Source organism: Anolis carolinensis, unplaced genomic scaffold, assembly GCF_035594765.1.
Source record: "Anolis carolinensis isolate JA03-04 unplaced genomic scaffold, rAnoCar3.1.pri scaffold_8, whole genome shotgun sequence".
Classification (NCBI taxonomy): domain Eukaryota; kingdom Metazoa; phylum Chordata; class Lepidosauria; order Squamata; family Dactyloidae; genus Anolis; species Anolis carolinensis.
In genome coordinates this window covers 23,881,303-23,908,564 of record NW_026943819.1, presented here as the reverse complement: position 1 = coordinate 23,908,564, position 27,262 = coordinate 23,881,303, and the positions used below count along the sequence as shown (strand labels likewise).

The 27,262-nt window shown below is 38.6% G+C and overlaps 1 protein-coding gene across 3 annotated transcripts; it reads right to left on the bottom strand.

Annotated features, from left to right (window-relative positions):
* Positions 1-26,763, bottom strand: zbtb44 (zinc finger and BTB domain containing 44). 3 transcript variants are annotated; one of them, XM_062961425.1, is made up of 6 exons: positions 26,621-26,763; positions 12,413-13,482; positions 8,973-9,057; positions 7,791-7,954; positions 6,776-7,076; positions 1-5,132 (listed from the first exon to the last, which is right to left on the bottom strand). In XM_062961425.1, exons 2-6 carry the CDS (start codon positions 13,428-13,430, stop codon positions 4,850-4,852), a joined length of 1,851 nt encoding a protein of 616 aa, XP_062817495.1. In that variant the 5' UTR covers positions 13,431-13,482; positions 26,621-26,763; the 3' UTR covers positions 1-4,849. The 3 variants fall into 3 exon arrangements, with proteins under 3 accessions (XP_062817495.1, XP_008112554.1, XP_008112555.1); XM_008114347.3 differs by lacking the exon at positions 26,621-26,763 and adding an exon at positions 24,469-24,767; XM_008114348.3 differs by lacking the exon at positions 26,621-26,763 and adding an exon at positions 24,469-24,767 and having other exon boundaries at positions 4,990-5,132; positions 6,993-7,076.
* Positions 26,764-27,262: the final 499 nt, after the last annotated feature.

Below are 27,262 nucleotides of genomic sequence, written 5' to 3'. Positions count from 1 at the left end.
TTACTCCATAAAACATTAATATTTTAATGAAAAATCTTAGCATCATGTTTCTATCCAAAGACACTCAAAACTAGTTTTTCTTCCCGCTCATTTTGACTCATGTGACCAATCTGGAGATACTTTCTTTCTTTTTTTGTTGAATTTTTTTCAAGGCATTTTTTTAAAGATTAAACAACCAGGCTAGCAAAAAAGGTACCCAATACATATTCTTCTTATATCAAACAAGCTAATATTTCAATACAAGGTAAACTATACAGAATATATACATGACACGGAGAATCACAAAAGCGAACACTACGGGCTCAGAACGGAGTTCGAAAAAACCATGATATTCACATTGATTACAAGAACTCTAGAAATGATTGTAACAGTGAAACGGCACTTTAGTTTACAAAAAGTCACAAAAATATATATATAGCCACCAAGAACTATGGGTTCCTGAAAAATACTAATAGCCAGATATAGTATATAAAATGCAAAGTGTATTTCAACATTAAAAAAAAACCAAACCCAAAAAACATTATTTTTTCCATTAAGTCAATAAACATGCCAAGTAGCCTAGCTGTGGTCGGCACAGACAAGAAAAGCTCTATGAGATGCGGCTGGTGACTGAAGACTGGCACAGTTAACAGGGGGAGGGAGGTACAGATGAAGCCTGGAAGGCCCTCTGAGAATTCAATTTGCACTTCCGGCTCCAGCTTTCCTCCCTCCCCTCCTTTATTTTTGGGGATTGTACAACGGTCCACAGAGAGACAGACAGCACTGCAAGACTGGGACCCGGAAGCACACTCAACAGCTTCCACTGGCTGTGACTGGAGAGAGAATAAAAATGGTAGCATGCAGCAGCCGAAGAGGAGACAAACACACAGCACCATCCTTTTCTCTGAAGTTCTCTGATACCATACAGAAAAGTTGACATACAAAACAACAAACCAGAGAGCTTTAGAACCACTTAAAATCTTTTATCTTAAAAATATCAGCTGTACTATTTATTATATCCGACCCCCTCAGTTATTATTTCCCCGCTTCCTGACCAAATATGACCTGCAAAGTCTTGTGGTATGGAAGAACGTAAGCTTGAGCCACTCCTCTCTTAGGTCAATGGATTGACCCACATTCTGTCTCTTCTTTTTAAGAAAAGGAAGCTTTGCCTTCTGCAGAAAGGCAATCAAGGAAGGGGAAAAACTGCATCTCTTTTGTATCAAACACTATCCAAACCATTTCCATTATGCCAAATTCGGCAGACTTTAAGAAACAGACAGGGATTTTTTTTTAATCTAGCCCTCTGCTGTGTTGAGGCTGGTGAAGAAAAATCAGTGATATGCCCTCCCACCCCACACAAAACTGGCTAAAGCCACTACTTTAAAAATTTGCAAATGCATCATTTAAAAAAATACAATTTCAATCTCTTTTTGGGGACCTAGGGGTTATAGTTTTATAAAATATAATATATATAATATATATTTGCTACACTGGCACTGGTTGATGAACAAAAAAAAAATCACATTTACACTTTTCAGACAAAAGATAAGTGCCCAAACAGGGACGGATCTGAAAGACATTGCTGGCTCTGTGCATTCTGCATCAGAACCGGGAGCATCTACTGGCAACAAAGATGCCAAACTGATTTCCAAATAATGCACTCAGGGGAAATTGAACGAGAAGCTGGTGACCAAATGTTAGCAAGATGGAACTGATATTCTGAGGGATTGTGATTTCATTTCTCAGGTACATATATTCTCTGCTGGCCCATGGCAGGGGTAGGCACTACCCCACAATTGAGCTCCTCTGTCTCAACCGTGTGTGGGAACAGATGCTTCATATTTGAATATGTTTTCTTTCATGACCGGGAAAGAGGCCATGCAGCACATCCTGATTCTTGGGGTGCTATATTACATATCTGGCTCAACCACGTGAGAAATTTGGATAGGAAAACCCAAACATTCAGATGATTCTGTGAACAAAGGAAGCCCATTATCACAATTACAATTTGACAAAGCTGGAAAACAGCTGACATCTAACCAGTTTTAAAAGGATGGCCAACCCTTATGGGTTGGTAACACTATCACCCAGTTAGGCTACCTAGGTCTGGACCAGTTCAGGTCCTCTGGAAGTGATGCTTTTGGGAAACAATCGTTCTCTTTGCAGAGTCAAGACGGGATGCGTGATGGTCTGATGCCCAAAGTTGGGCAAGAGAAAGTAGTGACTGTATTGACTAGGTGCTAAAATGCTTTTCCACAGAACCCAGGCTTTGAGGGGACTGACAGGTTTTTTTTTGTTGGAAGGATAAGATATATCATAAAGCACTGTTTGTTATCCCTGACTTAAAATGTGGGTTCAAGCTTTTCAAGTTTAAACTGTTCAAGATATTCAATATCTTGGTTTTAGGTCTTGGATATTCACCCAGAAGGTTTCCTTTTAAATGTTCTAAAGGAATTAGAAAAAAATAAGAAAACAGATAGGATGACGGTTTTTATGAATGAAAGGGTGTTCTTTTTAACTGAGAAGAAATAATATCTGCAAAGAGATCTCCCAATAGCAAAGAGAATTCTGGATGAATCCTTTGCTTGAATGTTAGAATTCTGAATTATTATCACAATTCATTGAGTTTTTGTACTAAGATGCAACACAGTAGCTGCTGTTTTCACGCAAACACTGATTATGTCTACATTTACATTTTATGAACTCCAAATGATTTATTTGTAGTATTTTAGTTTTAGTGCTTTTATTAGTAGTATAATTTTCAGAAAAGCTAACTGTCTGATACCATATTTTAAATATCCTAAAACTCTGTTAATGTAGATCACCTGCTCTACATGTGCACATATCAAATGTACAATTTTTGAACTAACAAAGCGCGCCCCCTGAACAGACTTTACAAAAGATAAAATGCATTGTGTAGGCAGAACAAATCCCTCTCTCCATACAAAATCAAACTATACAATACTACGTTAAGAATGAACATAAAAGTAACCGATATGTAGCTTATACCAATTAATCTCATGGACGTCATGCGATTGCTACAAGATATTTGCATTTTGAAATCCATTGCCTTAAATCAGTTCCATCCTGGATTTGAAAAAAAAAATAGACAGTCCTTACAGGAATTATTGGAATGGTAATACCAATGTATATATAACCCAATTGCTAGCTTTGGGTTTGTTTGTTTTTTGCTTTAGTTACAAGACAGAACCACCATTGGTCTGCCTTGAAAAGGAGGACTCAACGTCAGCATGGACATCCCTTGCTGAAAATACTGAAGTACTTATCTGGAAGGTTTTTTTAAATTCAAAATTAATGGGAAGAAAAAAAACCCCCTAAAGCTATTGAGTAAAATACCTACATTTAAACTTTGTTAGTCATTCTGTGAAGCCCTTTACAAAAGTAGCGGGAAGTACAAGAATCAGTTTCCTTAGATTTTGATGAATTTGCTCTTGGCAGAAACATGCTTCTTCCAGAATGTCCACAGACTTCAGTATTAGTTGCATAATGTATCAGCCCTGTTACTTGTCCTCTGCAGCGATTCAACAATCCCTCCCCATCAGCCCTTTGTTGTTTTATTCTTAGTTTAATGTTCATATGAAATTCAGGTTAAGTACCTTCTCAAGTAAGTTTTACACTTCTTTAAAAAATGTTAATCTTGGAATACTTCAGGATACTCGGAATGAGCAAAAAATCAATGTAATTAAAATTCCTAAGCCTTAGCCACACTGAAAGGCACTGGCAACAAACCAAGAACTGGTGGCCAACCAAATGTGCCATCTTACATTGCACATGCTTTATAAACTTAACAGGTGAAAATAAAATGGCAAATAATTCAGTTCATTACTTGCTAGAGTTGTATATGCTGCCAGAGTAATGGCTTTTCTGAAACTGGCTTGGCAAAGGTATACAAAATATTTTAGAATAGGAACATTTTATCATTTCTAACAGACCTTCTGTAAACAACTCCTTTTGGTTTAGAAACTTGGCCTCCAAAGGAAAATTGCTTCTTTTATAAAAGAAGAAACAGGTCAATAAAACTGTGGAAAGTACACATAGCTGTGTGTGTAAATCACAAGAGCATATGAATGCAAAAATACTCTTTTGCCCTTTTTTAAACTCTTCTTCCTTGTCATAGTTTTTTCTATTCCAAACTGTGAGATACAACCATAATTTCCTGACAAGAGGGTTTTTAAATGTGTCACTTCAGAGAAAGAAACCCTTATAAGGTCTTTTGCAAGAGCTGTTTTTAGTGACATACTGAAGGTAAGCATACCTGGGCACACTGCCCTTAGTTTTGCCAAAGCCAATCAAACTTCCATTTTTAAAACCAGAGGCCTTGCATGTTATAGTAATTATTACAAGTAAGGAAAATTAAGAGAGAGAAGTGATTCCTCCTAGGCAAAAAGTATTCAAAGGTTTACTAAGATGTGCAATTTGACGGTTCAACACTTGACAGCCTACTTAAAAATGATTTTCAGAGCCATCAATTCCTCTTCCTTTCCCAGAAGCTCTTTGAAATGAAGGTGGCAAAACAAGCCCCTTCCTTATCTTTTGGCCTGCCATAGAAACAAAAAAAAAACCCTAGTAATTTGTGTGTGCTTCGTTTTTCTTTAGAAGTGTATATGATGTTTTGACAACACCTTACTGTGCATTTCAGCCTCAAAAATGTTTCCACGAAAGTGACACTGGGTTGTGAAGAATAGCGTAACATCTGTTGCAGTTTATGGTTTAAACAGCATAGCTTACAAAAAGAAAAAGGGGTACATTCTCCCTCCCCCCCTCCTTTCTGAAAATTAAATTAAAATGTACAAGACCAAACACAGGCACTTTCCAAAAAGACACGACTGAAACCAAACGTTTTGACTTATTCGATAGTAATAGAGGAGAGCCCCGGTTTCAGGGGGTCCTCTCTGCTGGCCTCGGCGCCCGCGACCGTCTTTGGCTGCTCGGGCAGGTCTTCTTCCTTCTCTGCCAACCCACCCAGAGGCCCCAAGGGGAAAGTGCTCTCGCAATTCTGAGTGGATGACACCTGCGAAATGACAGGCATTTGGACAGAGGAGCTGCTCTCAAACCCGTGCTCTCCAAGCTCATACTGGCCGAGGGTGTCATCTTGTTCTTGGTTTAAGTAGTCCGGCACTAGGAAATCACTAGAAGGGAGGGCCAAAGGTTGGAAGAAACAATTACTTGTTAGCAAACAATGTTGGATATACTCAGAATAATGACAGCATTGCATACAGGAAACTTACTTAACATCCTTGTCCTGAAAACCCTTGGGACAGAATGCAACTGACTAGCCCAGTAGTTTTCAACATGTGGGTCCCCAGGTGTTTTGGCCTACAACTCCCACAAATCCCAATCAGTTTACCAGCTGTTAGGATTTCTGGGAGTTGAAGGCCGAAACATCTGGGATCCCACAGGTTGAGAACCACTGGACTAGCCTATATTGTGTGTTTACTATTGGAAAGATTTTTACATTGTTTTATCTATTAACTCACCCCATGGGAAGAGTTAACGTTATAGCTCAAGCATGGGCAAACTTCGGCCCTTCAGGTGCTTTGGATTTCATCTCCACAATTCCTAACAATCTAATGGCTGTGGAAATTGAAGTCCAATACACCTAGAGGACCGAAGTTTGCCCATGCCTGTTATAGCTCTATCTTTATGTCATCCTGAAGTATTATTTTAAGATGTCCGTGTTGACATGGAGAAGTACTATATTCTCCAATCAAAAGTTAATGTCACATCTAGGTCAAACCTTGAAAAGCGACCCCAAATTGAAGAAATGTAAAATTGGAAGTACACCAGGAGATTTATTTGCATTTTCTCCCTGAGGTACCTTCATTTCTTGTATGGAGTCAAATTCTGACACCTCTCGAGGAGGCAAACCAGGAGGGTGATTGGCATGTTTTACAGGTAAATGCCTTCATATGAGAAGGAAAGGCTATAGATCTAAAACTGTTAACCTGAGCCTTCAAAAACACAACGAAGGAAGGTTCTGAACAGATCAAGCAATAAAGGTTGAGTATCCATTATTCGAAATGCTTAGGACCAGAAGTGGTTTGGATTTTGGAATATTTGTACATTGAGATATCTTGGAGATAGCACAAAGCCTAAATATGAAATTCATTTAGGTTTCATATACATAGCCTGCAGGTAATAATAAACATGGTGTTTTAAAATAATTTTATGTGTGAACATGAAACCAAGCTTGTGTACACTGAAACATCAGAAGGCAAAGGTGTCATAGACAGAATGATAACAAATTACAATCTAGTCAAAATGAAATATAACAAAGGAGTTAAATGCCTTAATTAATTCAATGAAAAGTTATATACCTGCTTTTGAACTTTTAACATTTATGGGTCTAATTATCTCATTGAGCAATCTTGGTTATATCTGTTTCTTTCTAAAACGAGTATGACTATTATTCCATGTTATCCACATTTAATTCCATTTCATAAAACAGTATTCATGCATTGTAAAACTATTCAAACCAACATATATGTGATGGACTGTTTTGTTTTGTATGCAGGTTTTCAACCTAACATTAATACTGTTTAAATGCTCGTTAACACTCCTGGAGAGCAAAATGACTCATTTTGAAAATGAAACAGTTTGAAAAGTAGCACAGAAATTACTGACAATAGGAAAGCAATAGCCCACTGGATTGCAATAAACTGGCAACCTAATGGGGGGAAAAGGCTACTGTAGGTTGCCCTTAAAGCGGGGAGAGATGGTTTAGGAAAATAAAACATGTTTCCCTGGTAGGTTTTATTGCGGTGCACCTCACCTGCTCTGGAAGTAGTTTGCTAGCTCTGACGCTTCATGGTTCAGACTCCTCAGATGAACGATTAAATTTCCAGAGTTGGTGAACATGGCGCCACATGTTTTGCACTCGTAAATCCGAGGCTTGCGGATAATGTGCCGGGAAACCCGCATGTGGTGTTTATATTCCCCGAAGGAAGTGAAAGTGGCACTACATATCTGGCACCGGAAACAGCGTTTACCTTCGTGCTTCAGGCGATGCATCTTTAGCGAATACGCCCGGGTGAACTTTTTCCCACAACGGTCGCACTGAAAGGGTTTAATGCCTGGGGGAAGACAGGGAGGAAAGGAATTGACTCTCTGCATTGGAAGAACAGCTTTGGGAAAACTCCAGCTTCTATTGCGGGCCTGACAGTAGTTACACCCATCCATACAGAGGCTATTATCAGAAACCAGGATTGACGAGAGAAAACTCTGCCAAGGCTTTAGAGCAGCAGAAGCTGTTCGCAAAAAGCTGAGAACAAATGGTCACTTTTCTGTATTCAAAGATTCAACTACCCATGGTTTGAAAATATTTAAAATAAAGCAAACCTTGATTTTGCCATTTTGTACGAGGAACGCCTTTTTACTGTGCCATTTATTTAATGCGACTTGAATATCTATGGATTCTGGTACCCTGGGAGTGTTCTAGAATCAAACACCAGTGGATACCAAGGGACCAATGTAAGTCCAATGAAATCAACAGAACTTGTATCTGAATAAACATGCCTGGAATGGTTTTTTTTGTATTCTCCTTCGTCTAGGGCCCCCCTGAAGTTTTTATGGTAGTGATAATGTAAAGAAAAACAAAACTATCTTTCTGCAGGAAAAGATGATTCACTCTTGGGGTTTGTCTGGATTTTTCTACCATAGCTTCTGATGATAAGGAAAGAAAAGAGCTGTGAGTGGGTTGCTAGGAAAGTGAAGTCACTTACTTTTCAAACCACAGAGGCTTGACATCAAATTGTATCTTTTAGAAGAACAACATTGAAGGTTCTTACCTGAGTGGATGAGCATGTGCTGTTTTAAATTCTGAATACGGGTGAATCGAACACCACAAGTTGGACACTGAAAAGGTCTATCGGGGCCATTCGGGCTGGGTCTCTCTGTGCTACTGGTTGAAGGCGCAATATAGAGCTGGTAAGGGTACTGGACATTTTCCAATCTGAAGATGGAAACAACAAGTATTTTAGAAGCAAATCAAGACAAAAGTATCACATTATATTGTGAATGTATGCCAGATATGACAGCGATTACATTAAAAATGGAAACATAAATTCTACTAAAATCTATGAAATGCCCAAAACCTATAAACCAGTGTTTCTCAAACTCTGGTCTCCCAGGTGCCTTGGGCTTCAGGTTCCAGCATTCCTGATCTTTGGCCAAGGAAGCTGAAGCAAATGGGACCTCAAGTCCAAAACATCTGGGGGACTAGAGTTTGGGAATCGCTGCTCTAAAACATAGTTTCACTTATATTGGGATATATGAGAAAACTGATGAACAGTAAGTGGTCGATGTATGAAGATGAACACAAAACTGTGAGAAAATCATAGAATCATAAAGTTGGAAGAGACCTCATGGGCCATCCAGTCCAACCACCTGCTGAGAAGCAGGAAATCGCATTCAAAGCACCCCGACAGATGGCCATCCAACTTCTGCTTAAAAGCCTCCAAACAACTAAAATTTGTTAAAAATTTCAGGAAAGAAATGAATGCATGTATATTAAACTACATAGACAGATATTGTGCGCATGACATTTAGGAAGGATTAACAAAACTAGAATGTGCCCATAATGAAGTCAGGAATGAGATCAGAGTTTAAATCTTACTGTAAGTCATTATCTAAGTTTCACATTCAAAAGAAACACAACAATGATGTGCTTCACAGGACTGGTATTATATGTTCTTCAAATTCAAAATAAGGCAGCTGATATACAACTAACACAGAAGAACTGTGGACAATGCTTAAAACCCATAATCACTGTTTGCGCCAGTTAGAAGTGATGGGAGTTGAAGATAAACAATATCTAGAAGGCTAGACTTGCCCACCTCTAAAGTACAATGTAATAAGAGAATACAAAAGAAAATATACACTAAAACAAACAAACATGCAAAGCTAGCAGTTAAAAAAAAGAGTTAATTTCACAAGCAGAACAGCACATAATAAGTCACTGGGAACCATACCGATCATCGTCATCTGCATGAACATTGCCACCAGAGGTACTCTGTAGGGTTGGCAATCCCTCAGTGACTCCTTCATCTATTGAACCTGGGCAATTAAATAAACAACAGAGATTAATCTTCAATGTAATTGATGTATTTATGCAGCAAGAGGAGGTTCGGTACAATCTCCAACACTCTTCCTTGTCAATATGAACTATCAATGACTTCTGCCTTGAAAGCATCAGCATTTCAAAAATGGGAGTACTCTCCATATACTGCCAAATTTAATAACTTAATATTGGCTGAATAAATAGCTCAACAGGGCTCACAAGTATTGGAAAATATTGCAGTCAGATCCATTTGATTGGTTCATACTATGAGAAGATTCTTGGGTAAAGGTACAAGTTTTCCCCTGACATTAAGTCTAGTCATGTCTGACTCTGGGGGTTGGTGCTCATCTCCATTTGTAAGCCAAAGAGCTGGTGTTGTCCGTAGACACCTCCAAGGTCATGTGGTTGGCATGATTATATGGAGTGCCGTTACCCTCCTGCCAGAACGGTACCTATTGATTTACCCACATTTGCTGGGGCTAATAGTGGGAGCTCACCTGGCTCCCTGGATTTGAACTGCCAATCTTTCGGTCAGCAAGTTCAGCAGCTTAGTAGTTTAATCCGCTGCACCACCGGGTTTAAACCAGGGTAGATTAGGATATAGATATATATGCACAACTGAATGTAGGACTGAACTCTGGATACCACCCAGGAATAAGTATCCAATAGAGTAGTATTCAGTTTGTCCCATACAGAGCTCTTTTCTAATTTTAGCCCCCACAACAGCACCCTACAAATCTGTACATTCCTGAACAGATCAAAGGTAACTATAATAGCTAGAGGATACAAATTTTCGAAACTAATCGACTGATAAGCACATCTAGGTTTTCACAATTTATTTGTGCTTCATGAGCAAAGCCACAGAATTATAGAATCACGAAGTTGGAAGAGATCCCAAAGGCCATCCAGTAAACTTCTGCCACCAAAGCACTCCTGACAGATGGCCATCCAACCTCTGTTTAAAAAGCTCCAGAGAAGGAGATTCTATCGGACTCTTGAGGATGTGATTGCTATCATAGAGCAACTCTTACTGTAATATTTAGATTATGTCATAACTATTAAGTGGGAGATTTTTTTATAGAATTAACAACTGTATTTTTGACTTTGAAATACATGTAAGTAATATCTGCATTTAGTCGTGGAAGACTAAAAGAGATGACTGAAGAATGAAATGACAGAATATTTAAGAGCTTACGAGGAATGTTACAATGATCATAGCTATCTGTAATTATTAAGGTTTCAGTGCAAGAGTGTAACAATGGTGAAGTTTCAGATAAAAAATAATGTAATTATTGGAAACAAACATTAGTTACTGATATAATAAGTAACATTTGCCAAACATCACACTTAAAAGGATGTTTAAGGCATTCTGACAATATTTTTTCAATTCTATTTGTCCTGACTTTTTTTTTAAAAGTAACAAAAAGCAACACAGAATTCAAGTAGTAACCTAATTTCCAAACCACCGTAATGAACAATAACTGATTATCTCCTTCCCTGTCAAAAAAGAAGAAATTATGCAATTTGTAGCTAAGAAGCAAAAATGTGTTTTGTGTTTATTTGCTATATATATATTTTTAAGAATTCTACACGCATGTCCATTTGCAGTAAAAGCACAAGGGGAAATATAAAATAGCTCTATAAGTACTAAGTAGCCTGTTGTTTAATGTGTTGTCGAAGGCTGTCATGGCTGAGATCACAGGGTTGTTGTATGTTTTCCGGGCTGCATGGCCATGTTCTAGAAGTATTCTCTCCTGACGTTTCGCCCACATCTATGGTAGGCATCCTCAGAGGTTTTGAGGTATGAAGAAACTCAGCAAGGAAGGTATCTGTGGGAAGTCCAGGGTGAGGGAAGAACTCTCCATACCTCACAACCGCTGAGGATGCCTGCCATAGATGTGGGCGAAACGTCAGGAGAGAATACTTCTAGAACATGGCCATACAGCCTGGAAAACATACAACAAGCCTGTTGTTTGACTTAATGGGTGAAAAAATACTGACACACTTGGAAAACCTACAGAGAACAAACACAGCTTTTTCAAGTGATAGGAATGGAGACTAGCCAATTCAAAGAGAAATCTGCTAGCCAATACAAAAACAAAACAAAGATCTACAGACTGGAAATGCTCAATATGCAATGCGATCCCAAAGAAAGATGACACTAAGGATTGTAATAAGTATAAATTACATCAATCCAAGCAAAGTTATTCTAAAAAAATTTAAAATGTTAAAAAACTTTGCCAAATTTGGAATGATTTCCAAGATGGATTCAGCAAAGGAAAAAGCACTAGAGAGCATACTGCAAACATGTTGGCTAATGGAGTAGGCAAAGAATTTCAGAAGGAAAGCAAGCTGTACTTCATTAGATTACAATAAAACCTTCGGCTGTGTGCATCATGAAAAACTGTCAGTTTCTCCTTAAATAAAGCAAAAAACTATATCCTACCCTGATTTTTTTTTAACTGATCACATGTCCCTGGTCATGTTTTGCCTGAGCTCCCGCTTCCATGAGTTTAAGGGCATGGGTTAGATTACATCACTCTAGTGAACCCATTTCTTGCTAAGAGACTGCCAGAAAATACATTCTCGCTTCTCTACTAATGTATAAACCCCACTCACAGATTTCTGGAAGATTAGGTATAATGAGTCTAGTAAGATAATGAATAACATTCACATTTGTGTGCCTTCTATTCAAGGAAGTCTGCAAAAATTCAGCTATGTGAAGCAGTTCACTTTGAGCAGAACTACTACCAATATAGAATGTCAACATAAGAGCTATTCAAAGCATGATGTAAAAATAGCAACAGAAATATGTGGAAGCACTGTTCCTGCTTCCTTAAAGCAATGATGCAGCTAAAGTAGTATGGCAACATGGCTCAGCTATTTCCTCCCTAAAAGGATCAAGGCAGTCACAAATGACAATTCTCTTCACAGAGTGATGTTTTCTAAGGCTTCATGGGAATTATGGCTCGCTGAATGTGCTCGCAGTTTAGTTTAATCTGGTTTATCACTATTATCCAGGTTTTTGTAAACCACAAAGAGAAGGAAATAAATCACAAAAACCAGCATTCATCTCTGTGGAAATATGACTAGATTTTGAATTAAAATACTGAAGTTGTAAGAATGAAGATTAAGCACTGAGTTTTAAAGCAGATCAATGCCAACATTACTATGAAAGTACATTTGACTGAAGCATGTTGAAAATACAATGTTTATATGACTTTTTGTTATCTTTATAAAAAACCTTAAAGTCAAGAACTAGAAATATTTACATAACAAAGAACCTGAAAATTTTGAACATATTTTCCAATAAAAACATACTTTGATACACATAGACATGAGGAACTCTACCTATAGAAGATGACTGTGGGCTGATCAAAAGGTCCTCTTGGACTTGCTCACTTCCTGGGACTGTCTGCTGATCACTCAGAGAACTCTGAGATGCACTCACAGGCTGCGATACTTCCTCATGTACTTCTTCATCACTTAACCGTTCTACTTTTACCCGCACATCCTCTTCAATCACCAGAGGGGAGCTGGCTTTTGTGCTTTCACAAGCCACATAATCAGCAATTCTCCGAGATGCATCAGATGGACCAGGCACTTCCAGAGTCCGAGAATTGTCTACTTGTTTCACTTTCTCTGACTGAAGTCGCCGGTCAATTCCAAAAGGAAACGTCCAAGGAAAAGCCAAGGAAGAGTCTACAGGGTGACTTCTAGGCTCTGCATATGAAGCTGAAGTGTTCAGAACCTGTGGAGAGTTTGTTTGAGTGCTACATTTAAGGGGGCTTTCTGGTGACATTACAATGTAGCTTTTGCGTTTCCGCCTTGACTCTCGACAAACAGGAATGGCTCTTTCTACCACGCTGCATTCTGAAGACACAGGGGAAAGGCTGCCATCGCGAGAGGTGAAGTTGCAGTTTGCACTATTTTCCTGTCCCGTATCTAACACCTTTTCTTGTTGGCTGCTTGGAGTATTCCACAAAATACTGGACTTCATGAACTCAGAACAGGTGCTAGCGACACTGAACATTTGCATATAGCTAGCTGCAGCCAAGACGTCGATAATGTTTTCGGTGTTAATAGACAACGTTGCTGTGTATGCATATTCCAGAAGGGGCATGAATCCTGTCACTGTCACATGATGTAGGTCAAGGACATTTTTGCTGTCATCATCTGCTTGACCAACCAACTTGGAACGAAAGAAGTCACTGCAGGCTGCCAACACCACCTTGTGCGCTCTGAAGATTTTGTCCTGGACGCGGATAGTAATGTCGCAAAAATGTCCATCATTCCGTAACATGTTAAGTTTTCCAAGCATCTCCTGACTGTGAGCAGGGGAATTGTGGGTAAATGTTTTGACACCCATATTTTTCCTGGTTTTTTGGCCAATATCCCAAAAATAAAAGATCAAAGTGGACCTATGAGAGAGAAAAAATCAGTGAATAAAGCAATTTCCAAAATAATTAATGCAATTAGAATATATATTACTATACTATATTAATACATTCACTCAGCACTTAGGAATTCAGTAGGAAACATTCCACTATATACTCCAACTCCAAAAACATCCTGGTCACTATTATCATTTCTATCCTAACTTGGGAGGAAGTAGTTGCTTATACAGAAAAGACAGCCATACAAGGATGAAATATTGGGATCTAGCTGGCAAAGAAAAGAGAGGGTTGATGACTATAGTTTAATGTTGCAAACAAGTCCATGTACTCTAGTGACAGTCTATTTATGAGAAACTAGTTGTTACATTGGTGAAATACTAAGAATTGTGACCTTATTTCTGCTTTCTCGTATTGCAAATGATTTCAGGAGAAAAAAAATGTATGTTCCAATGCACAAAATCAAATTATGAGTATTATAAATATCAAATGATACATCTATTTGAATTATTAGAAATGATAAAAGAAAGATAAACAATTTAACAAGGCAAAGTCTCATTCTACATTCTACAAAAATAAAGGTTTTTTTTTCATGAAAGACTAAATGGAAAGCTATTTTCACTGTATAGGCAAATCGATATTCAGAGTTCCTATTAGCTAATATAAATTGGTTTTAGAAAAACCTACTACACTAATCCCAAAATATTGCTGAAAACTGTAGTTTTGGGACACTTCTATTTAATTTTACATCTATTGACCAATGGCTTGGATCTAAAGGGACCTTCTTACAAGATATTTTATACCACTGTTACCATTATAATAGCTATGAAATTTATAGAACTAGAAGGGACTTCAAGGGTCATTCAGTCCAACCCCCTTTTGCAATGCAGAACTAATATTACGGTAGTAGATTGTTTTTATCTCAATATAATATAACCATATATCTTTAAGGATCTTCTTTTCAAAAGTTTTGTCTGTATAAATAATGTAGAATTGGATAATGTTTATTTTTCTTGGTTTCTGTCACTCATTCCCCCACCCTCTGTATTCATGTATCTATTTTGGAATAACTTCTATCCTTAAGCTAATATTTCATGTTATTTTGAAAAGAAATAATGAACACATCTGTGGGTTAGAATGTAATAATGGACTCCTGCAACAACAGCACAATCCATGTGATTATTAGATTCAGGCTACTCTGAAATAGTCTATCCTTTTGTAGTCAACATAGGCTGCACATTATCAACTTGAAGGGATGTCCCATGGGTTCTGTCCTGATGAACAAAACTATTGTTTGCTTTTCTGAATACCAGAGTGAAGAGCGTTTTGCAAGAAAAAGCCAGATTTTCTCACTGAAATACATATTCAGGGAACCATGGCTACCGGAACACTGTGCAATGTATCAATAATACTCAATTAATGTAAAGCTTATATTCTGGAACACAAACAGTACTTATACTTCAGCTACATGCTAATATGATTTCTGAGTATGGCTTCAAGCTTGGCAAGTTGCATTAGTGCCACAGACACTATCGAATGTCCTACTTATTCTCTTTCCCTGATTTCTGTGCAGCCAAATTGGAGCGCCATTTGCTTCAGGAAACAGAGAAGGAATATGATAAGCAGTAAGGAAATAAAACTCCTTGTTGTATCCACTATTGTTAGAAAATGGATTCACTTCTCCATATTGTGACCTTGCAATCTCTATGCCAGACATATCCAGCAATAACTATATAGTATGTCTGCAAATAACTTACTACTACTTCTCAGTTCCAGTGGGAGTCTCCTTGTAGCAAGGAGTTACTGCAATAATTTCATTTGACTGAACATTTTCAGTCAGAACACAATCCTCTATCTCTAAAAATAATTCAGTGCTCTAACTATTCCACAACCTCTCACAAAATCTCTGTTAATGATAATAAAGTACATAAAGGTGATGTATTTCTATAGTATCAAGTCATGCTGATTATCCCTTATCTGAAATGCTTGGGACCAGAAGTGTTCTCGATTTGTTTTTTTTTGGGGATTGTGGAATATCTGTCTTTGCATATATACACATAATGAGGTATCTTGGAGCTGGGGCCCGATTATATAAACATAGAATTTATGTATGTTTCATATACACCTTGTATGCACATTTTATACAATATTTTGATAATTTTGTATATGAAACAAAGTCTGTGTATAGTGAACCCTCAGAAAGCAAAGGTGTGACTATCTTAGCCACCCCAAGTGGACAATGTGAGATTTGGAAGCATTTAGGATTTTACATTTACAGATAAGTGATGCTTAAGTGATGCTAACAAAAACTAGCACACTATCAACCAAATTAACAGCAGCATACAAATGTAACAACCACCCTTTTAATCCTCATCAAAACTCTAGTTTTTTTTCTCTTCCCGTGTCAGGAGCAACCGGAGTTGCTTATGGAGTGAGAGAATTGGCCATCTGCAAGGACGTTGCCCAGGGGATTGTTTTGATGTTTTACCATCCTTGTGGGAGGCTTCTCTCATGTCCCCGCATGGAGCTGGAGCTGATAGAGCAAGCTCATCCGTGCTCTCCCCGGGTGGGATTCGAACTGGCAGCCTTCAGGTCAGCAAACCAACCTTCTAGTCACAAGGCTTTTATCCCCTAGGCCACCAGTGGTTCCTAAAGCTCTAGTTGATATAGAATTATTTTGGACAGCTGACAACTAGGCCTCACTGAAGAAATCCCAGATTGCAGTAGCTGTACTTTCTTATGCTAGTAACTATGCCAAAGCAGTTGCTGCCCAAGACCTCAAACCACAATGTCTTTATTACGATAGTCTTCTATCTGAGAAGAGCTAAAAAGTAGCCAGTTTCTCCCTATGAAATAATATTGTCACAATCCTACAGAACTTAGAATGGCTGAAAGGTACCCATGATAATTTGAAAGATTAACAAAAGATTTATTAGGCAATTCAATCTCCAATTTAGAATTTTATGACTGCTGTACATTTAAAAACTACCATAGCACATCAGCAGCAATTATTGCATGTTGAATTAATGGAATTAGGAACTGGGAAAACATGGAAGTGAAATATTTTAATATTATCCAATGTTCTTCCTCAACTCTGTATCTCAAAGCTATAAGAAGCCCAATCTGAAGTCAACAGTTTTGGCTCCGCAATCAGGCAAAAATAATGGAATCTAACCTGGCATATAACCAAAATACATAATGCTTTCACGGTTCAATGGGTCTGGCTGGGAAGACAACTGTGACTACTTCCAAAGCAAGGATAACTCATCCGTCAACACCGAGTGAAAGGTAGGAAAAAGGCACTGCTCTTCAGAAACTTCAGCACAGCAAGATGGCAACTTTCTCAGTGGTATTTCTTGAAACAGTAAAGAAACTACAAGAGATGAGTCGACAATATTTCCAAGTGCTGGAGGAGCTTTAATCCCTCAATCTGATACTGTGGCTGCATTCAATGATACTCATGGGTTTCTAAATATAGCACAACTTTCTATCCAGAGTGGACATCTAAGGTCAGTTTCTTAAGTCAGTTTTACTGAAAGATGCAAGTTTTGAGATAAGTGGTGTTTTTAAAAAGCTGTACTTAAATATATCTTACTGGCTTTTTGTTACTTATGTAGATTGCAATCCTGTGCAGAGTTAAGATGCCTAATTTCTACTGAACACCAGTGGATCTATTTTCTTTCAAATAATATCTTCCTTAAGATGTTACCATACTGAGGTTTAGAAAAACATAGAATGACTATATATGATATTAAAATAGTGAAAATGAATTATTATTGATCTCTTCAACAACAACACTGTAGAAGAGCAATACTCTTATCGTCTACTAAGAAGCAAGGCTTGCTAAGCTTACTTCTCAAGCACATATATCAGCAAGAAAATATTACAGTAATGGTAGGTAGCTATCCTGAATCCATGGTAATTTGATTTACCTTGTTTCATTCTAGTATACATTATTTTTGAAAATATAGCATACATTTATTTCTTCTTTAATTAAGGTCGATTTCTAAAAAAATCTACTGCTACTGTGTTCTGAAGTTCAGAATTGCAGAAATCTAAACCAATAAGTTGAGATTGTGGTTCATAATAACTTATGTACCATATTGTAGATAAAATATGATTAGCAAACTCCATGCTTGGCTTTTGGATCCAATACCTCTGTATTTTTGTATACTATAACATTGGAAGCCACTTAATAATTGTGTAGCAGTGATTTTGTAATTTCTAATAATGCTAATCCTTTAATCTTAGATCTGAAACTACGTATTGTGTTACTACTGTTCTGAAGTCTCCGAGGTGTGTATGTCTTCAATAAGCCACCCATACTTACATAAGCCATTTCTTTTAAAGGAAGTGATTTTCAGGAATTTTGCTCAAGTTTAAACAAGACAAGCATCTGGTACAATCCTTACCTTTCTACAATGACTTAACTGTACACTGAATCATTTGTTTGAATGCCAGTATTCATTGTATGTTGAGTGTCATCCTCCTTAAACAAATCCAGTATTTCATGAACACCCCACTTGGATGTCACTCAAGTACATATTGAGCTAATGTGCTTGCAATACAAGACACATTGTCAAATGAATGTATCTTTTTCTTGAAAAATATGGATATATTTGAAAACACAGTTAATTTTTTTAAGCTATTCATTACAAGATAACTTCAGTGGCTCTCCCCTCACATAGTGCTGTTTCCCCTGCACTGTTAATGCAATCACACTAGCAGAAACTATCTTTAAAACAATGCTCTCTTGCACTGTATATTTAAACTGTTGGCTACATTTACAGTAGAGTCTCACTTATCCAACATAAACGGGCCGGCAGAACGTTGGATAAGTGAATATGTTGGATAATAAGGAGGGATAAAGGAAAAGCCTATTAAACATCAAATTAGGTTATGATTTTACAAATTAAGCACCAAAACATCATGTTATACAACAAATTTGACAGAAAAAGTAGTTCAATACGCAGTAATGCTATGTAGTAATTACTGTATTTACGAATTTAGCACCAAAATATCATGATGTTTTGAAAACATTGACTACAAAAATGCGTTGGATAATCCAGAACGTTGGATAAGTGAGACTCTACTGTATGTGTGGATAAAGCCACAGTAAATGAACACATGAGTGAGTTTGTCCCTGGAAGGAACTCTTCCGTTCATTTACCTGTTTCTTGCCCAGAGCCATAGAGCGAGGTATCAAGGGAACTCTATTTAGCAGTTGTTGCAACTGCTTTTGTAGAAGCTGATACAATAGCAGTACAATAGTACCTTTGCCAATCCATTGAACACAAAAGGCATTTTATTAATGCTCAGAAATCTATTATTAACAGATGTAATTGCAGTAAAAATCTATTCTGCCTCAAAATTTGGCAATCTCAAATTTCAATTAACTGCAGAGAACTTGAGATAAAGTTTCGCCTGTGAAGCCAATTCAGTTTTATTTTACACAGGCATGAAAATTTATATAGGCAAAGGGAAAAACCGCTGTATCTTTTGTCAATTAAAACCTGTGGAAGGTAGCCAGCAACTAAAATCTATGCAACTGTGGCCTCTAATACGAAGGAAAACAAATGGTTTCTTCAAAGTTGTATCAACTTGAAAAACAAAGAAGTGTTTGCCTTAATTTTGTCAGTTTAGAACTGTTTATATTGATTTCTCTTGTGAGTTACATTTCCCCCTTCTAATTCACGATTCTTACATTTCGGTACAATCAACAAGAAGATGACTAAAACAACATGTGAATTTAGTGGCCTAATACAGGCACCAGGCCCTATATGAACTAGGAAGCTAGCCCTCATTGGTACTTGATGGGTGATCACCAAGGAATAGTGCTGTAGGCTATATTTCAGAAGAAGGAACTGCCAAGACTTACTCTGACTATTACTTGCTGAAGGAAACCCTATTAAGTCTACGGGGTCTCCATAAGTTGACAGGTGACTTTATGGTGTATAAACAAACACAGTACCGTTATGTTCCAATTACATCACACAGCTGCACAGATGTCACTCAGAGGCAAAGAAACCTTAATCGTTTTCCCCCACAAAGAAAGAACTAAAACACACTATATGAATAGCCCAAATATTTAATCTTCCAAATTCCAATTGCTTATCCTTGTCTCTGAAAAAAATCCCCAGAAAATTTCAGTATGCCAGTAGGTCTCAACTGGTATTTTTGTTTGCCACAAAGCTATAACTTTGGTATGATGAGTAAAAGTAAAATAGAAGTATTTGCTTTGGTTCAGTAGTAAACCTTTCTCTCTCCAGCAAGAGTGCTAGATGGACAAGGTTCTCTTACACAGAATGACAGGAACACAATATTGTACAATCTGTTCTTATCTGTATGGAAGAAAACTAGCTTTTATCATGACTTATTCCAAGCTTGACAACTTTTAAGTATCTGCCACTAAATTTCATAAGAAAGCAGTTTATAGCTAGTAGGCAATAAATTAATTATACCAAGCACTTATCACAGGTCTAATGATGTAGCTATTAAATTATGTCCTTTCTTCATAATAGATCTAATTAGTCTCTTCTGCACTCAATCTAGGAATTTCAATAATTATTCTGAATATGAATGAAGCTATTACCAACAAACCACATGTCTCAATACCTTGCCTCTACTGAATAGTAAGAACTGAAGTGTCTTTTAGAATGAGAAATTGCTTGATCACAGTAATGTTTTGGTACAGAGCTTTTAAATGTTCAAAGGGCCTACATTACCCAGTTGTGAACCTTATGCAAGACTTCTGTAAGATAAGTCATTATCACCATCTCTACACTGCAGGTGGGATTCTGAGGCTGAGTGAGAGAGAGTGCCTGGGCTTTTTTTTCTTGATGCTGGTGTAATGTGGTAGATGCAATGTGCTGGGTATGAGATGCAAAATTCAAAGGCAGATTCAATATTTATTAACCATAAAGCTCAGCAAGTAGCTAGTCTAGTTGCTGTCCTGAAAATTTATGAGATTATACATATTTTTTTATATTTTCCCCCCAAGAAAGTAAAACCTGATGAGTAAAACCAAGCTGGATACAGGCAAAACCTCTTACCACTCACCTCCAATTCTGTAACACATTCCTATATAAATACAACATTTATAAAGAGAACTCAAGGAAGCTATTCTCCAGTACAAACAGGCCAGGTTTCTCCTACCTCATATGTCCTTCAATCTGCAAAAAAGCAACCAGAACCTTTACATCCAGAAGACTATCTACCCACAGAAATAGTCATTCAGAGAGTATAAAGAAAGTATCTATTAGTCCATTATCTATTATAGCACTAAACAACAAGATGTATTTATTAATCATGGGCTGAATATTCCCCTCAAAAAAGAAGCCAGTACCCCCCACATTCCCAGTCATGCTTCTAATTATTTCTTGCTGCAAGAAAAAAGCCTATAGACCTTACCTTGGCCCACCTGTAGTTCACAGCAGGACAAATAATCATGCTGACAAAATAACATAAGTTCAGAATTTACTTTAAGCAGGTAGTAACCCTATAATAGCACGAGAAGAGGAACAACATATTATGACTAACATAAAGTAGGATTCCCCATCAGTATAAACAAGGATTATTAGATCAGCATAGGCTTCAGACAACAATACTGTGAAATTTCCGGTAGCCCTGATTTGCAAACTGATCCATTGTCTATAAAGCATCAATAATGCCAAAGATTGGTTTAGCCTCTGTTCAGTTCCCTTACACATAAACTCATATTTATTTCTACTCTGCCTTTTATGTCATGTCTCGTATCATGCAAATATCCCTTACCAAGAAGCACTCCTGGGGCTTCTCTGTCTGAACTGCTCTTATGACAGAAATCTTATATTGTTCCAAGCACTTTCTGAACTCAACAAGCACAAGTTTAGTTTGAAGTACAGTGATATGCACTGCTTAAAGGGGTGGAAGATGATAGATGCCTTTTATCAGTGTAGCTTTAACACCTCATACTGGAAATAATGCAAAACCAGATATTGTATAACTGTATACCTACTTTAAGCAACAGCAGCTGCATTCTTATGCATTCACCCAAGACTTCTATGTAACTATATAAATATTACTATTAGGCTATGATCTGATGCAGTTTAATGTACTTATGCTAATTCAAATCTATAGGATTAAATTACCCTAACTCTCATAGATAATGCTCTATTAATTTACAATCTTTTGTGAAAAGTTTTATAAAGACAGATTACTATTTGCAAAATAAGTTAGCCTGAAACAATTCATCATTCAAAATCATCCAGAGTTAATGACATGAGCTAGGATTGGTTGGAGACTATTTCCATACAAGTTTGACAACATCAACTTGTAAACAGGTTATTTAAACATATATATGTTTCAGAAAAAAACCAAATACCTTCCAACATATACTGATCACCAAAGCTACCTTTCAGTAATAAAATGTCTCTATAAAATGCTCTATAGTGAGAGGACTAAACCCCAATTAAAGTTGACTCACTGGTTTATATAACTGTTGATTTGCTATCCAGAAATTGGTTCAATGGTTTCAACAGAACAATTTTAGTGACCTATGAGGAATAAATCCATACATTACAAGAAACTCTTTAGAAAGGTTTTTTTAAACTGTTAAGAAAAGTCAACTAAAGACAAGTCATCTTAAGGACAAGAGTCTGGAAGGCATCAGAAATGACAGCACTGGCTGGAGTAAAATGGTAGTAATCTTCTCTGTAATTGTGAATTTGGTTTTAAAAATAACATTGAGTTCAGTCAATACCCTTTCTCGTTTGCTCACTAAATAAAAATCTTCAGTTCTGAAAACTTATGTTGCCCTTCCTCCTGTGCCCTTTAGCATACTATCACCACACTCAAGAACCAAAAGAGACATGGTTTATGAAAGATTTCAGAACTGCTTCAAAAATAGGTGAAATACTAGGAAAGAGCCCTTACATTACAAAGAGAGATCAGACAGTGAGCAGAAAAGTAATCAGCTGAGCCGTCTTGTCTCAATTAATGGCAGTGGGTTGAAAGGGATACCAGATTGTTTACAAATACACTTTAACAATGCGGAAGAAGATATGAGTAGAAATTAGTTTTTAAAATTATAGAAGAGTCAGGTAAGTAACTGCAAAAAAGGGCAGCGGGGAGCTCTTGGGGAAAAAGAAATGGTCCAAGAAGCTGTGATCAAGAGGCAAGGTGCACAATGGCTAAACTGGGCCCAATTCCAACACTGCAACAAAACAGCCATCTTTTCACATTAAAAAACCCATTACCTTTCCATGTAACTTTTGAAGACAGGTGGGCCCAAAGAAGGCTTCCACACCTAAGAAGGGAGAATGGGCAGAGGTGCCATACTAGAAGGAAACAGGGTTGGTCCTGGAAGGTGAGGCGCATCAAGTTTTTTTATTTTATCTTATTTATTTATATCCCGCTTTATCTCTCCATTTGGAGACTCACAGCAGCTCACAAGTAAAAACACTACAACTTCAAATATACAATAATAAAACAATATTAGCATTACATATTATCAGTAATATTATATTTAATATATTAGTATGATTATTAATATTATATTGTGTTACATTAAGATTATTATGGATATACGCATATGTAATATATGGTATGATTAGCACAGCACAATATTAGTATTAGGTATATTGTATGATAACACTGTACTGCAATATTATTAGTAATATTAATTAATATTATAAGTACACGCCTTAGTGACATCCAGATTAGATTACTGTAACATGCTCTACGTAGAGCCGCCCCAGAAGAGTGATCGGAAACTTCAACTGATACAAAGGTAAGTAGCTAGACTGCTTACGGGAGCAGGATATAGGGAAGAACTACTCCAACTCCTGAAGCAGCTACACTGGCTCCCAGTTTGTTTCCGGGTGCAATTTACGGTGCTGGCTTTAGCCTAGAAAGCCCTAATGGTTCAAGCCCAGCCTAATTAAGGGACCGCATCTCCTCCTACCAGCCCACATGAGCCCTAAGATCATCACGAGAGGCCCTTCTCTTCGTCCCACCACCATCACAAGTGTAGTTGGTGGGAACAAGAGAGAGGGCCTTCTCGGTTGTGGCCCCATGGCTCTGGAACTCCTTTCCCAAAGAGGTGCGATTGACTGGCCTTTCACTCAAAATTTAAAACTTTTCTGTGGACTCAGGCCTTTCCTGATAACCTGTAACAGGCAATGACCAGGCAGCTATTGGTAAGTCATATCACTGATGGACACCTCGGGCTTGGAAATCTTAACATGGCCTAGAAAAGTGGAGCTTCTAGGATCTTAGTACAATGTTGTTGTGGATAACCTCAGTGGTCTAGAGGACCAGGGAATTTTAATGGTATATGTTGTGTTTATTAAGCTTGTTGTATATGGGAGATGCAATGTGTTATTTGTTGATCTGTTTTATTTGGAGTTATGATGTGGTGTTTTATGTGCCATGTAATTTCTGTTGTTCTAACAATTGTTCACTGCTTTGAGTCCCACCCATGGGAGAAAAGTGGAATAAAAATAAATAATAATGCATGTAATATATAATATACAATTATTATATATTATATTGTACTATATTGTACTATAACACATATATCAGGCATGGGCAAACTTGGGCCCTCCAGGTGTTTTAAACTACAACTCCCACAATTCCTAACAGCCTGGAGGGCCCAAGTTTGCCCATGCGTGAGATATAGATAGATAGATAATACACTACCAATATATTACGTTTTCCAGAGAAGGGAAGGGAAGGAAAGAGGAGGGTCTGAATGGAAGAGTAAATAAAGGCACGGGGGCGGGATAGGAGCCCAAGGGGGCGGGGCTTGCCTGTCCCCGCCTCATTACCGCCACTATTATTATTGTTATCGTTTATTTCTGTGGCGCCATCAAGGTGCGCGGCAGCATTGCAAGCAAAACAACCCAATAGGGAGTCCTTGTATAGATAGGCACATAAACACATTACCCAACCCAGGGGCAACGGTGGCCCTGAAGGGACTTCCCACAGAAAAGACGCTCCTCTTCCTCCCCGCCTTCCCAGGCCCCTCATTACCTGCGATTGGCGAGGCCCTCTTCTTCTCCGGGCCCGGTGTGTTCACGTATCTTTCTTTTTAACCTGCGTGTTTGTGAGTAGGAAGCCGGCCTTTCCTTTTTCCGCCCCCCTCGGCTTCCGTCGCCGCCGCCTCCCCTTAGCTGGCCCCGCGCGTAGGCCCCTTTTGGGCCATGGCGGCCACCGTCGCCGCCGCCCCCCCACCACAGCCGTTGGGCTTCCCTGCGCTCGCGCCGCGGGCGTTGGGAAAAACGGGGAGGGGAGGGGGAAAGAGGAGGCAGAGGCCTCCCGCGCAGGCGCAGTGTGAGGGAGGGGGAGGGGACGGCGGCGGCGCGCGGCCACTCTCCCGCTCCCTGATTGGCTAACTGGCTCTCTCTCTAACTCTCTCTCTCTCTCTGTCTGTCAGCCGAGCCGGGCACTTTGTTTGTGTCCCACAATGCAACGCGGCGTCTGCTGAGGAAGCAAGCAAGCAGGGAGGGAGACGTTCGGAGTGAGTGGGAGGAAAAAAAATAGTAGGCGGGGTTAAATCAGGGAAAAGGGAAAGAGTGCGCGCATGCGCGCTTGAGAGCAGGGGGCGCGCGCCAGAGGCCATTCTTCTGAGGGAGAGCTTCTCTGAGGGGGAAAGGAAAAAGAGCCATAGAGATCAAAATGTAGACTTAAGGTTTAGAAAGGAGCCATGGATAGATGTAAAAGAGCTATATAAATAGAGATAGATATATAGATATATAAAGGGAGCTATGTTGTTTATTCGTTCAGTCTCTTCCGATTCTTCGTGACCTGGACCAGCCCAGGCCAGAGCTCCCTGTCGGCCGTCGCCATCCCCAGCGCCTTCAAGGTCAAGCCAGTCACTTCAAGGATACCATCCATCCATCTTGCCCTTGGTTGGCCCCTCATCCTTTTTCCTTCCATTTTCCCCAGCATCATTCTCTACTCCAAGCTTTCTATCTTCTCATGATGTGGCCAAAGTACATTCACGCTGGCCTCCAACTGACAAGAATTCTTCTCTCACCCTGGACTTCCCACAGATATATATAAACCCTTCCTTGCTGAGTTTCTCCATACCTCACAACCTCTGAGGATGCCTGCCATAGATGTGGGCGAAACGTCAGGAGAGAATACTTCTAGAACATTGCCATACAGCCCGGAAAACACACAACAACCCTGTGATCCCGGCCATGAAAGCCTTCGACAACACAATACTTCACCTTTTCCTCTAATTTCCTTTCCTCCAGTGAACAGCTGGGCATTATTTCCTGGAGGATGGACTGGCTGGATCTTTTTGCAGTCCAAGGCACTCCAACACCCCAGTTCAAAAGTTTCTATCTTCCTTCGCTCAGCCTTCCTTATGGTCCAGCTCTTGCATCCATAGGTTACTACGGGGAATACCATTGCTTTCACTATGCGGACCTTCGTTGCCAGTGTGATGTTTCTACTCTTCACTGTTTTATCAAGGTTGGTCATTGCTCTCCTCCCAAGAAGGAAACGTCTTCTGATTTCCTGGCTGCAGTCTGCATCTGCACCTAGAAATATAAAGTCTCACTGCCCCCATGTTTTCTCCCTCTATTTTTCAGTTATCAATCAGTCTGGTTGCCATCATCTTGATTTTTTAATGTTTAACTGCAACCCAGCTTTTGCACTTTTCTTGTTTCACCTTGGTTATAAGGCTCCTCAGCTCCTGCTTGCTTTCAGCCATCAAAGTGGTATTGTCTGCATATCTGAGGTTGCTAATGTTTCTTCCAGCAATTTTAACTCCAGCCATGGATTCGTCAAGCCCCACATGTCGCGTGATGTGTTCTGCATAAAAGTTGAATAGGTGGGTGAGAGGATACAGCCCTGTCTATCGATCTATGGCTCCTATATATATTGATATCTGGCTCCTAGTTATTTGTATCTATAGCAGATGATACCACTTTATAACCAAGATGAAAGAAGAAAGTGCACAAGCTGGGTTGCAGTTAAACATCAAAAAACCCAAGATGATGGCAACCAGACTGGTTGATAACTGGGAAATAGAAGGAGAAAACGTGGAGCAGTGACAGCCTTTGTATTTCTAGGTGCAAAGATTACTGCAGGCAATTTATAAGAGAAGTCCAGCTGAAGTCTTCTTGTAGGAAAGTTTACCAAAAAGATTAGGCTATTTAAACCAAAGGCTTACCAAGCATTTAGTTATATGACTTCTTTGGGTTTGGTTTTTTGAGAAGACCCTCAGCCTTCACATGAAGTTTCATTTTCTCGTCCTGTAAAGGCTCAGCCCTAAAAATGTCACTTGCCACAATGCCTTCCTTGTTTCTCTCGTTCGAAAGGACACTAGTTGGTCAACTATCACTCTTTAACTGCTCAACACCTTTCAATATTGCATCATAATGGACTTCAATGATGACAAAACCGTTTCAGAACCATCCATTGGGCCTCCATTCTGTTCTGAAGACCATTGTCAAAGCAAAGTGTTCTGTGAACCTCTCATGCATAAGTGCTTTACAAAATGCTGTTCTTGTGAATGTTATTGTTGATTAAAGTTAACACAAACATCCATCATCCAATCAAATTTCCAAACATTGATTACAGGATATAAGGCTGTTCACAGTTCTGCAATTGATGTGGGTTTTTAAAGTTAATCTTTCCTCTTTGTCTAAAATTTTGTCTTTTAAACTGTCGTGGTTAAAGTATTACAAACAAAGAGTATAGTTTCTTCCTTCTCAATCCCTTTTTTCTAGTTGGCTATTAAAGAGATCACCTTTGAAAACAATGGGTTTTTATCCATGTAAGCAAATGCTAAAATAAAAACCACTTAGTCTTA

Bases quoted from the DNA above. Each gene is read 5' to 3' on its own strand.
- zbtb44 (XM_062961425.1), bottom strand. From the start codon at position 13,430: ATGGGTGTCAAAACATTTACCCACAATTCCCCTGCTCACAGTCAGGAG. The intron at 9,058-12,412 runs GTAGAGTTCCTC...TTAATTGCCCAG, and splicing joins CCCACAGTCATCTTCTATAG to GTTCAATAGATGAAGGAGTC. The intron at 7,955-8,972 runs GTATGGTTCCCA...TTCCATCTTCAG, and splicing joins CATGCAGATGACGATGATCG to ATTGGAAAATGTCCAGTACC.